General features: G+C 42.2%; 1 protein-coding gene across 1 annotated transcript in view; it reads left to right on the top strand.

The window, feature by feature from the left end:
* Nucleotides 1-1738: 1738 nt before the first annotated feature.
* Nucleotides 1739-11236, top strand: part of oprd1a (opioid receptor, delta 1a) — a 22772-nt gene continuing 13274 nt past the window's right edge. Inside the window, exon 1 of the mRNA XM_008300506.1 lies at nucleotides 1739-1959. Within this exon, the coding sequence (XP_008298728.1) occupies nucleotides 1739-1959 (221 nt within the window). The remainder of the gene's footprint in view (nucleotides 1960-11236) is intronic.

The raw sequence follows: 11236 nt of genomic DNA, 5'->3' as shown, positions 1-11236 counted from the left end.
TTTGATATAACTCACCTGTTTAAATTGTATTGCGGCTTAATGTTATGCACAATTAGGGAGTTGGTACGGACAGAAAACAGGACAGTCCGTGGCCCAGAAGACCTGTGAAAAATGATTGCTCATTTTTACCTCTGCCCACAGCTGTCAGTGTGCACGTCAGCGAGGGAGTCTAATCAAGGCTTAATGTGGAAGCCCGCTGTTCCATCAGATGGGCACAGGACTCACGACTCAAATACACGACTGAAATACTGCCTGTGTTCATGCTGTTAGATTCATCAGGAGGCTACAAACAGGACTCCAGATGAATGATAATGTTGCTCTGTAAGTGCTGGATGTAAATCTGCTTCAAAAGGTGGCATAGCCGCCTTCAAAAGCATTTTAACCGTCAAGTGAAAGTAATGACTTTGCCACTTTAGGCGACAGAATATAAAAGTCGACAGTGAGACAAAAGGTAAAAACTGGCTTTTGCTTTTATGGCACTTTACAGTGTTCTTGTTTAAATACAAATAGGTACACTGCAAAAATTAAAAATTAAAAAAAAAAAATCAAGTAAAAAACTGTGAAAATCTGGCAGCAATGACACAAGAATAAATGCATTAAAAAAAAGTTAGAATACCATAACATTCAAAAGCTGTAAAAACAATGAAAATAGTGGTAAATATCTGTATAATATTTTTTATAATAATTGATAATTTACTTCTTTATATTTCAGATTTACATTTTACAGTCCATCCATCCATCCATTATCTACACACCGCTTAATCACCCACTGTAAATCAGCAAATTACTATTTGTAGAAATACAGATTTTTAATGTGGAAATTTACATTTTTTCTTTCTTTCTTTCTTTTTTCTTCTTTTTTTTTTTAGACAATTAAAATATAAAACAGTATAGTTTTCTTTTTACTAGATAGTATCTGTAATTATGCAAAACAGAAAACATCTCAAATTTTCTCTATTTGAATCTCTATCAGGTAAAATTACAAAATAGTTTTCAAAAATGTCCTTTTTTACACTGCTATAAATGAGGTTTATATATATGCACATACACACACCCTGCACACATGCCTCGCTTCATTGGGAATTTGACTGATTTTGGTTTGTTGTGCTTGTTAAATTTCTCTTCTTGTAGCTGGACAGTTCAGAGATCTGTAGGTTGGAGGCTTGCGTTTTCTCTCATGGGTTCACTCATAAACCACCTCAGATCCTGGTCCAGTGCGACACACTTGCTCATTTTCTATCACACCAAATGCTTGTGATCTCATTGTTGTCTGTTGCTCCTCCATACGAGCTGTCGTGTTATTTTTGCTCTCTGCTATAACGACTGAAGGCACAAGATCACATGAGGACTGTTCACCCCTCAGACCTCTCCATCCCTCGTTGACTCCACTGACCGTCTATGCGCAGCCTTTGACGTCGACGCACGGCTCGGAGAGCTGCCGGGCTGTGAGGTGGGGGTCTGGGCGACTATAAGAGGTGTTCACACAGCCGGAGCGCACAGACACGGCTGACCGCCGCCGAGGGGCCACGTCCTCCTCCTCCATCTGGATAGAAAACGGTTTTTACGCAGAGACTCGCCGCTTCTACACATTTCCCTGGAAACTCTTCCGAGCATTTTGTTCTACTTTTTCTTTTTTTCTTGCCTCCAGTTTTCTCCCACGACTCAATTCAAACAACCCTTCCACATAATTGTTTGAGCAAGTTTTCAGCACCGCGGGCGGAGCGGACAGCGCCGCAGCATGGAGCCCTACACGGTGGCCGGAGCTCAGCTCTCCCTGTCCGACCTCTACTCCGTGATCCCCTTCAACGTGACCTTCCGTGACGAGAACTACACCGACCAGCAGAGTCCGGTGAAGAGCACCGCGAACATAATCATAGCCATACCCATCACGGCGCTCTACTCCGTTATTTGCGTGGTGGGACTTCTGGGCAACGTCCTCGTCATGTACGGGGTGGTCAGGTAAACACCGTCATCTTTTATTGATATTACTAAGTGCTGATGAAAGCAAACTGTATGTGGAATTGAGCTCCATGCAGTGGTATTGTGAGACCCTGCAAAACATCTCAGTCTAAAGAATTTTGTTTTTAGCGCGCTTTTGGATCGTTGTATTCGCCTCTTTTTACGCAGAAACTAAATACACTCTCAGTGCAACGATTTTAATTTGATTACAAGATTTTCTGCTGCGAAAAAGTGCAAATTTTCTACAATAGCTTCCTCAAAAAGTGGTTTAAATATGAATTAAATTTGCGCAAACATCTCCAGAAATACATACATAGATCCCAAACGGATCTTTTTTTGGGTTGCACATGTGGTGAATCATTTAAAGTGAGCAGCGAAATAAACATGCACTGTTCTTTTCTCCGCTGTATTCACATGAGTCTCCATCAGTGGGTGTTGAGCCATGTAAAGTATTCTGCCTGGATTTGTGTGCCAGCTGTGCATCCCAAACAAGTCTGCTGTGGTTTCCTGCATAAATCATGAGATTGTTTTTTTTTCTGTGTGGAGCAACAGCATGTCCAAGTTTAATGCCAAAATAAAAGGTTGATTTGGAGGGGTTGTGGGAGCCAGTGGCATTTTCAGATTTTCAGTTTTGGTCTGACTCAGCTGCACCTCAGGGAGAGAGGGCAGCGCTCCATTAGCTCACACTGATCTGTGGGACTTCAGCAGGAATTCCCACAGTTAGAAAATGCACAGGTTGCTTTGGTCTTGGTTTAGTTTCAGTCAGTGAAAGTGCTGCATAAATCCATCTTCTTACATTTTGTTTTTCGTAGAATACACTCAGTTGCTGCACTAATCTATTAAAATGTTCTTTTTCGAAGAGCGTTTTCAGTTGTAAATTCATGGTTTCTTTTCCATTAGTGAATGTTTCCGGTGTGACTGTAAGTCTGAGATCTAAAAGCAACAGACTGAAGCCTACACCCACCCCGTCATTCCCTGAGAAGCCTCCCAGCCCCAACCTGCACTGCGCTGTGTGGTTGTCAGGGATAAACCAGCTTATATGTTCTGCAGCAGCTATGCTTGTCCTCACTGATCATATTAATTACCGACTAATCTCAAACATTCTCTTCATGCGTTTCTCCCCAATATCACCCCCGAAGCCTTAATTACCTCTGCTGGGTTTTCAGCCCCACAAAACACGACACGCCAGGATCAAATATGCAACGACACACTGCATGTGCACAGTTGAAACACTTATTTTAATGCACATGAGAGGCAGAAGGAGAGTAAACATGGGGGGGATTTCTGCATGTGTCACTCATAAATATTCACACATCTGTCCAAGTTTTCTTCCATGAAGAAAAGACAGAATATCAAACAAACCAAGGTGTGTAAGAGGGGGATGAGGGATGCAAGAGGGAGACATAAAGGAGATGGATGAGAGCTCAGAAAGGCAGTGAATCAAATTGTGACTGGCGTAACTGTTTGTGGGAGTGAGAGGAGTCCTTACTGATGCAAGACTCCCCCTTCCTCCTCCTCCTCCCCGAGAGACGTGAAGCCAGAGCACATTAACCATCCCAGTCAGAATGTATTATCTCCTGTGGAACATCTGTATGCGCTGAAAGGAGCACGTCTATGGACGATACGCAGACTTGAAATGCAAAGTTGTTCATTCATGTGACTTTAGGTTTTCAAACTTTCTGCGGTGCACTGTGGATTTATTTACACAATAATGCCTTAGGTAGGTTCATTTTGTAGGACTCTTGTGGTCGCAGAGAATGATGATGCATGAGGCAAACAAAGAGACAACCACCCACAAGTTTGATTCCTTTTCTACCCCAGTGGTTACACATGGTAGCAGCTAGACTGCAGAATGTGGTGAAAATAAGGTTCCTACTTCCTTTTTTTTTTTTTAAACTGCCCTTTCAGCCACATTTAATAATTACGTTACTAAAGTTTAATTCACTCAACTATGTGCATGGCAATTGAGCATCTGTGAAGGAAAGCTGCAAAATGTGGTTAAAATATCTAAAACCAAACTCGTGCATGGACATCAAGCCAACATATAATGCAAATGATGCTGTAAAAACTGTATTTAACTTAGACATTTTACAGTGCACTCTAAGGTGAAAGTGTAATACAGTGTTATCTATTTATTACAGTGTTATTACAATACCAAAATCCTGACTTGCATGGATTAACTGCTGATTTATATCGATAAATCAAATCAAATCAAGTTGATTGTCATTTTGCTGTACATACAGAGCAGTACAGGCAAGATGAGAGAGCCTTTCTTCAGGATTATTCAACCAGCAACTTTTGCAGAATGTACGTCCAGGATAAGACGCTAAACATTTGCTGTTGCCGTCTCCTGAAGGGGGCGCTGCGTCCATGTGCGCCGCCACTTGTTGAACATGGCGAACCTCTTCAGGTCCTGGTAGGTCTTCAGGGACACAAAGACACACATGATGGTGTGACGATGGTGAAGCTGCAGATGCTGCCCAGAGCTAGCTGTCTGTCTGTCTGCATCCCCTCCAGCTGTCTGTCCGTCTGGGATGCTGTCATGGAGCCATGTTTCTGTTAAAGCAGACACACAGCAGTCCCTCCACTCTCTGCCGGTTTCTCTCAGCAAACGTCCAGCTTGTTGTCGAGGGGCCGGACATTGGAGAGTAGGAGGACGGTGCTGCTAGTCTGGAGGGGTTAGCCTTTAGCCTTTAGCATGAATCCCGGCTCTCTTCCTCCTCCTTTGTTTACGTTTGTACCGTTTTGCACTTCCTTCTCTCTCGGGAAACTGCCGGCGTCATCTCTGATCGGACTCCATGTTGGTATAGTTCGTCCACATCACAACCGATCGCTGCAATTCCAGCGCCGTTCACTGTCCTGATGCCCAGCAAAGTCTCCTGGCCGCAAGTTTTGCGGAATAAACGTCACTCAAAACTTTCGTTGTCTCATGAAAGGGCTGGTGCATCTATGCGCGCCGCCATCACCGTGGCATCACCATCATGTACATGGAATGATACCATAGCAGAAAACAATGGCAGTGCACGGCAGTGAAGGGTGTGAAAAGACACCATTAGAGCAACAGGGCTGAATTATTGCACCATCGTATGTTCAGACATGTTACGATCCAGCTCAAACAGGAGGAACTCATTAGGATCACATCTCTCCACCTTCACACTGCTGCTTATTAAAGGTTAAATCCTTGCAGAGATAAGTGCAGCAGTGCTTGAGGGAACATTTTTATCCAGCCCACTTTCACTCAGTATTTCTGCAGGAATTCACTTAATCATTTGTATCTGGGGTCACTGATCTGTGAAACCCTGATTTTTTAGCAGATTGCAGGAACATGACTCAATGTTACTGGTGTGAATGCTGCATCTGCTTACATATGTTTCCACCCTGGTAAGTTAGCTAAAAAAAAAGACAGCTCATTATGCTTAATTGCCTCATCTTGATGGTGAAAAACATTTGTCATAAAAAAGAATTCAGTCATTTGGCTCGTTCAGGGGCACGGTGTAATTATGTTTTCTATCACAATCAATAACCTGTCGCTCTGCGCGTCCTTTGAACAAGCTGACATGTCTGTTGTTGAGACGCTTTGCCAAGTTGGACGCGTCGGCTCTCTTGCTCTGCGTAGGTTTGAAACAACATTTACGGGCTTTGTGGCGTCTGTGGGCTCAGCCAGACTGTTGGCTCTGCGAGAAATAAAAATGCCATATTTTGCTCTGATTTGAGAACAATGTGTGGAGAGTTGGCACAGCTGTTTGTTTTTGTAGCCAGGCCCGTTTTTTTGTCATCATGAACGCTGTAGTGTGCAAAAAGCATTTTAAAAAAAACAGCTGGCATGTTTGCAGGAAGTGGAAGCGCACACACATGACGGCAACTCACAGGAGATAGGACTTCTATTAAAGCAATGTCAAAAAACGATACTACCTCTGTTGAAAGCTGCTATCAACGATGTGAATTTCTCCACTGTGAGATAAATAAAGGCATATCTTATCTTATCTTATCTTATCTTAATGAAATTGGGAAAAGTACCGTTTTTGACAGCAGCTTATTGTGTTACTTTTCCAGTATAGTCAATATATCGTGCAGCACTAATATGTACTAATACATATAATATACATCAGTGACTTTCTTACGCTTGGTATTTATTAACATGTAGCTAAGACAACAACATCGCTGTTATTTGCTGTCGTGTGGCTGCGAGACGAATAATAAAGTGGTAAGAAACTAAATACCTTCGTTGTTAACATTTGCTTTTGCCCCGAACATGGCTGAAGTGCTGTAAGTAATTTTCCAGCATTGTTGTGGTGATACAAAACTGCTTCTCGTCCAGCTTGCAGTCCACCTGACTGTCCCTGCAGGTGTTCGACCCACAGGGCATTGACTCCATGTTTTTTTTAAGCTGTGCCTGACCTTGGGGGCACCTAACAGGGTCTATTACCCGCAACAACACAACTCCGAGGATACCAAACCCATCCAACACACTGAGGTGTAAACTCATCTACTGCATGTAAAAGATGGACATAGCCACCATGACGTCACCCGCTGGTTCTGCCATTTTCAAGCTTCAAGATTGGAAATTGGCTTTATCTGTTGAAACTATACGTAACAAGCAAGCACTGGATTGACTGAGAACTCGAGGACAACACATACACCGGTTTGATAACAACAGAAGAAACAAGGAGCCATAATTTACAAAATAAACCTCATGCTGTATTGAAAGAAGCAATTGAGAGAACAAATTCATTACCAAAATGTATCCTGAGGCAACAAATCAAATAAGGGTAATTGTTTTCATAGACTTGTATACAATTGGGCTTTTTTTTTTTTTTTTAGCCCTTGGCTCCTAAAGAGAATGCAAATTTAAGGCATTGCCATGTTGGCTTCACTTTTCAGACCTAGAGGCTAGGTCCATCGTTTATATACTCTACGGCTAAAAGCAACAGTCATATGGTAAAATGTTAGCTAAACATTGCATAAATGGTAATTATAGATAGTTAATGCTTCACGTAATGGGTCAGCAGTTATACTCGCTACATGCAATGGATAAAAAAAAGTTTAAACTCTAAAATTGTTATGAAAATGACAGAGGGAGATGATAGTTAATGGAACAACATTGGTTAAAATGCTTAGACAGAAGCTAAATGGCGTCATGTCTGACCCACACAACTCAAATTTTTGCACGAAAACACATTTATGAAATCAAGTTAACTTGCTAATGTTCAGCATAAAATCATGTTTGGAACATGGCGGGCAGTGCTGATAAAAGGGCGCTGTGTGGGCACATCAAAAACTTTGATTAAAGAAACTAAAAGCCCATTTCAAAGCACCCGTCTATAATTTGCTTTCCTGCGGCTGCTTATAAATATAGCAAAACCTCATGAATTTTGGATTCTGGCCTCCACTTAGATTCCTGGATAGAGACAGTCAAATACGCACAAACCCCATTTATAGCAGAGCCTGCATGGATGCTCACGTCACTGTGGGTTGAGCGCTGGCCTGTTGTGGCGCTGAAAGCCCTCAACCAAACCAGCTGAGGAGAAGACTGAAACTGACAGCTCCGGGGACGGTCCGCTTTGTTAAGCCGGGCGGGTCAGCCGTACGGGGCTTCTCTTATCTCCCAGCCATCCTCTACTCCGCTTCTCTGCTGCCACACCTGTTAGATAAGAACTGCTTCAGTGCTCATGCAATTTATTATCAAGTGGCCTCCATTTGAAATCAGTTTGATGGGCAGGTACGGCAGGGCTGGATTAGCTTGTGTGAAAATTGACTTTTACTCAGCTGCTTCTTTTGTATTCTTGTTCCACAAAGACAGCGCTTCTTGGACAGCTTTTCCATTCTGTAAATTGGTATTCTTTAATGGCATTATCTTGATAAAAAATAAATAAAACAACCAGTAGACAATATATTTACTTCAGGGGCTTGGAGCGAGAATTTGTCTGGAAATATCGTAGCTTGTTGCCAGTAGGAACATGACTGTGTGCGAGAGATGCCAATCAGACAGTCTGTTTATTTCCTGGGCTGAGTCAACATGGCTACTGCGTCCCACCGCTTGTCTTCCATCTCAGCCACCAGCATTTCTGTGAGCACGTACATGTGTGTGTGTGTGTGTGTGTGTGTGTGTGTTTGGCCTTCAGCCCTAAAAACAAGGGAGAGTCGAGGCTGACTTGTGTGTCAGCACTGAGAAGACGGATGTAGTTACACAATGCAGTGTGACTCCAAGCTGCATAGAGATAAAAAAAACAAAACATCAGAATGGATCCAAATGCAGATGTTAATTCTCTGTAGCTGAATTTGAATTTTTATGGAGCCAAACACTAATTAAAAGCCGTAAAAGGTGATCACAGAAATGTTTTCTTTCCAAGCAATTGGTGTTTCCAATTTATTTCATCACATTTACAAAAGTCCTGATGCCTATATGTGACCCATCTGCATGAAATCAGTCACCTGGCGCCCTGGGCTAACAAAAGCAGCGTGTTGCTACCACATGATGCAAATGTCAGGGGACAGGATTGGCTGCCAATGACATATTGCTCGTGGTGCCACAAGTGATTTTCGCGGCTTCTTTCTGGTGTTACTGCTCCTGCACGCTGACCGTATTTGACAGTGATATGGAGCGTAATAGGGCTGCAAGGTGGCGCAGTTGGTAGCACTGTTGCCTCGCAGCTAGAAGGTCGCCGGTTCGCGTGGGATCACCGGGATCTTTCTGCGTGGAGTTTGCATGTTCTCCCCGTGCAGCGTGGGTTCTCTCTGGGTTCTCCGGCTTCCTCCCACACAGTCCAAAAACATGTTGAGGTTAATTGGTGATTCTAAATTGTCCGTAGGTGTGAATGTGAGTGTGCTTGGTTGTCTGTCTCTAAGTGTAGCCCTGTGATAGACTGGTGACCTGTCCAGGTGAACCTGCCTTCGCCCTAAGTTGACTGGGATAGACTCCAGCCCCCCATGACCCTAGTGAGGATTAAGCGGTGTATAGATAATGGATGGATGGATGGATGGAGCATAATATTAATACGCTCCATAATAATATATGTTACCTACATGTAGAAATCGACTAAATGGACCGATCTAAGTAATAAACCCAAAATCAATGTTTTATCATGTATTAACGTAATTTGGGCTGTGATATAGTCCAAGGCGCAATGTTCATGTATGTCAGGAACAAATGAGAAAACTTACAATACAAGTACACAACTGAAGCGAGTACACCCTTTGTAATATCGCTTAAACGTCAAACGACTCCAAACTAAAGTGATGAACATGGAATCACCGACTCAAGTTAGAAAACATGTAATCAGTGAAACAAAACATGTAGCACAAGTGTGATTTCCAATTAGGCTAAAGGATTCTGAACACAGTTGCACAGACTTCGCAACGATCGAAAAACTACAGGAAGATCAGACCCGCTAAAAATCAATCGACACAGTTGCAGCAGTAATCAGGAGGTCGAGAACGAGTCATAGCACCACTAATCAGAGCCTAATGCCCCCTTCCCTTAAATGATGCCGTGGAGATTGACCTGCATGTACAATCTAGTGCTGAAACCCAGACGAATAAGTACTTCAGACTTGGTTATCAATGGTAATCAGAGCTTCTGTGACTGCTTAGTCCACGTAGAGGATAGATCCAAACCTTTATTTGCTGTTTGACACAAAACTACAAGATGCAACTTTGTTAAAGAACATAAAAAGGAGCCTGATGAGCACCTTCTTTGGTTAACCAAGATAAATTTGCTGGATTCAAAAGGGGTCTAACCTATTTGGTGTGAACCTAATCAGGACTACCACAGTGACTGCATCGTTCTGACTGTGAAGCACGGAGGTGGTAGTACGATAATATGGGGCTGCATAAGTGCAAAAGGTGTTGGGACGATAACAGATGGCATCTGTAGCTACACCCGAACACTGGCTAGCAAGCTGACTTGACAAAATACAGTGAAAAAAAACGACCTGACCAAGCATGTCATGACTAGAATCCAATAAAACACCTTTGGGATATTTTGAAATAGAAAGTGGAGCAACACAACTTCTTCAGCAGAGAACAGCTGAAAAATAGTCTCTGAAGAATGACAGAATGAGTCTGTTAATAAAAACTTTAGGTGGACATATGAAGCATCGAACCAATAAAAGACTTGAATCTAAGTAATAAAAGCGCTTAACTGGATGAATGACTTGACCCTAAGTGTGCATTTAATACAGTTTGCACAAAGGTTCTTGGTGCTCTGAATGTATGAACACTGATACAGAAAATTCCTGTTAATTATTCAAGATCACCTGTTTTGAGTTTCCGCATTTGCCCCGAACTGTTAATGTATCACTAAGTTTTGGGGCAACGCTTGCGAGTCACGTAGTCTTCTTCACTGATGTTACACAACACACAAACACACACACTCTGAGCTTAAAGATAATAACTTAATCATCACACAGTAAAATGGGATATGCTGCATGAAAAAGAGAGCACAAGTAAATAACTAAACATAGAAAACGAGAAAACTAATACAAGCCCTATATAATAATAATAAATAAATCAGATTTTAAATTACATCAACTAATTTGAGATTAAAGAAAAAGTATAAACATGCACGTATCTTCATGCACTGCATTTTAATTATTCAACCCACTGTATTATTCATTGATTTATTTAGTTCAATTTGCGTCTCATCCGAAAACGCTCTGCTGTATTTTGTCAAGGGGCTCCACTGTGCGTCACTCTGGGAAGCGTTGCACCGGCTGGTTAGTTGGGATTTACAAAGTGCCGAGCTGGCGGTACTTGAATAATGGCAAGCTGAATGACAAACCAGTAGAGACCCATTCTGATCAATGGCAATCCATCGAGGTGAACAAGCAGAAAACATTCATTCGGCCTCACCTACAGAGACCAGACATCAACATGGTCAATATTTGACACTGTCAGTGGAGGCTGTTTGCTTAGAAATGAAGGCCAGGGCGCCCCGGAGTAATGTGCTACTTTCGAGGCTGTTTTTTTTTTCTCCTTCTGATGTATGTGAGGAGGAAGCGATTGGACAGCCGTGACAGCCACTTTGCAGGACGTCCAAGCTGTATGGACACACACACACAAAAGAAAGTGGGTGATTGAACCAAACAAAATTGTGCTTCAAAAAAAGGCGTTAAATTCAGATTTCATGACACATAATTGCTTTTCCGAGCTTATAAAAAGCTTTCCCCTCTGTCTGAATTATACACTGAACAATTAACCATAACATAGCTTCAAAACTGATTATGTGATTGCAATGACAAACATTTTACACTTGGTGTGAAATTGTAGTCTTGTCATG

Source organism: Stegastes partitus, unplaced genomic scaffold, assembly GCF_000690725.1.
Source record: "Stegastes partitus isolate 25-593 unplaced genomic scaffold, Stegastes_partitus-1.0.2 Scaffold1552, whole genome shotgun sequence".
NCBI lineage: Eukaryota > Metazoa > Chordata > Actinopteri > Pomacentridae > Stegastes > Stegastes partitus.
The sequence above is the reverse complement of the archived record's forward strand: the minus strand, read 5'-3'. Positions and strand labels throughout refer to the sequence as shown.